General features: G+C 56.1%; 1 protein-coding gene across 1 annotated transcript in view; it reads left to right on the forward strand.

Moving 5' to 3' along the window:
* Positions 1–54, forward strand: part of LOC113206905 (uncharacterized) — a 969-nt gene extending 915 nt beyond the window's left edge. Inside the window, exon 4 of the mRNA XM_052264851.1 lies at positions 18–54. Coding sequence (XP_052120811.1) covers positions 18–54 — 37 coding nt within the window. The remainder of the gene's footprint in view (positions 1–17) is intronic.
* The last annotated feature ends 1,067 nt before the right edge of the window (positions 55–1,121 follow it).

Genomic DNA, 1,121 nt, shown 5'->3' on the forward strand with positions numbered 1-1,121 from the left:
AATATCGGTTAGAGAAGCTTGACTCTTGAGTGCTCTGAGACGACCTGGGAGTAAAGAGCTCGGACTAGACTCCGCGATCTACGTGCTGTTGTGTCGGTGAGATGTGACTGTTTTGTAAAAACTATTTTGTGTGGTAAGAAAACTGAGACTGCAATCAGTAGGGCAGATTCCGGGAAATGAGGGTTGCGAAAACATTCCAAAGAATTGCTAAGGTAGGACTTCAAAACTTCCAAACCAGTTTTTGGGGTGAGAGGGAAAGAGCAGAAAGGACTTGGGGTCGGTCCAATATCAACTTGTAACATTTCTGACGAGCCGACGCTTTCCCTTTCTTTTTTCTTGGTGCGATCGCATAGGTTGATTTGGCCCCTGCGGAGAAGGCCGCGAACTAAATGTCAAACAGACGCGGAATGACTTCCATCCTCTGCCCTTGCTCCCCCACCCCCTTCCTTGGCCCCAGTAAACATTGTGTTTCCGGCTTTTCTGAAGTAACCAAAGTCTGTGGTGGGTGGCCGGCTCGGGGCCTAGCCCTCGTCGGCAAGTTGGAACGCCCCTATCCTTGTCCTCCATCCGCCCTCCCATCCACCCACCCGCCCCATCCCACCGATGTGTCCCATTTCGAAACGTGACATCGCAACGATATCGAAAGGCAAAGTCGACGTCTTTACGGCATTTGCTTTGACACCTTGGCCAGTGGACGTGGACACGGCGAGCACCAACGCGCGCGCGCACCGGGGGGGCTGTGCAGCTCCCCGCTCGTCTGAACCGAAAACCTAAAAGACTCCACACCTTCATACAACCAAGGTGGCCTTACCGACCAGCCACACGGGTGGACGGCGGACATAGCCGCGCTTTTACGAGGCGAAGAAACGGCTGCGGCCGCGGCCCACCACACCGTTGGGTTGGGCCGGTTGGGTTGGGCCCTTCCAAAACCGTTGACCCGGCGCGGCTCATGGGGCGGCGGCACGGCGGGGCACAGGGCAGGGCGCTGCTGTGGCGCTGCGGCCGCCACGCAACCCCGTCCTCCTCCTATTCCCCGCAAATTAACTTAAACAAACAGCGGCCAAAACATAATAAAAAGGAGCAGGAGGGTTGGGGGCTGGGGTGGAAAGGGGACAAAAGAG

Source organism: Frankliniella occidentalis, unplaced genomic scaffold, assembly GCF_000697945.3.
Source record: "Frankliniella occidentalis isolate FOCC.00 unplaced genomic scaffold, Focc_3.1 Scaffold22, whole genome shotgun sequence".
In the NCBI taxonomy this organism is placed as follows: Eukaryota; Metazoa; Arthropoda; class Insecta; order Thysanoptera; family Thripidae; genus Frankliniella; species Frankliniella occidentalis.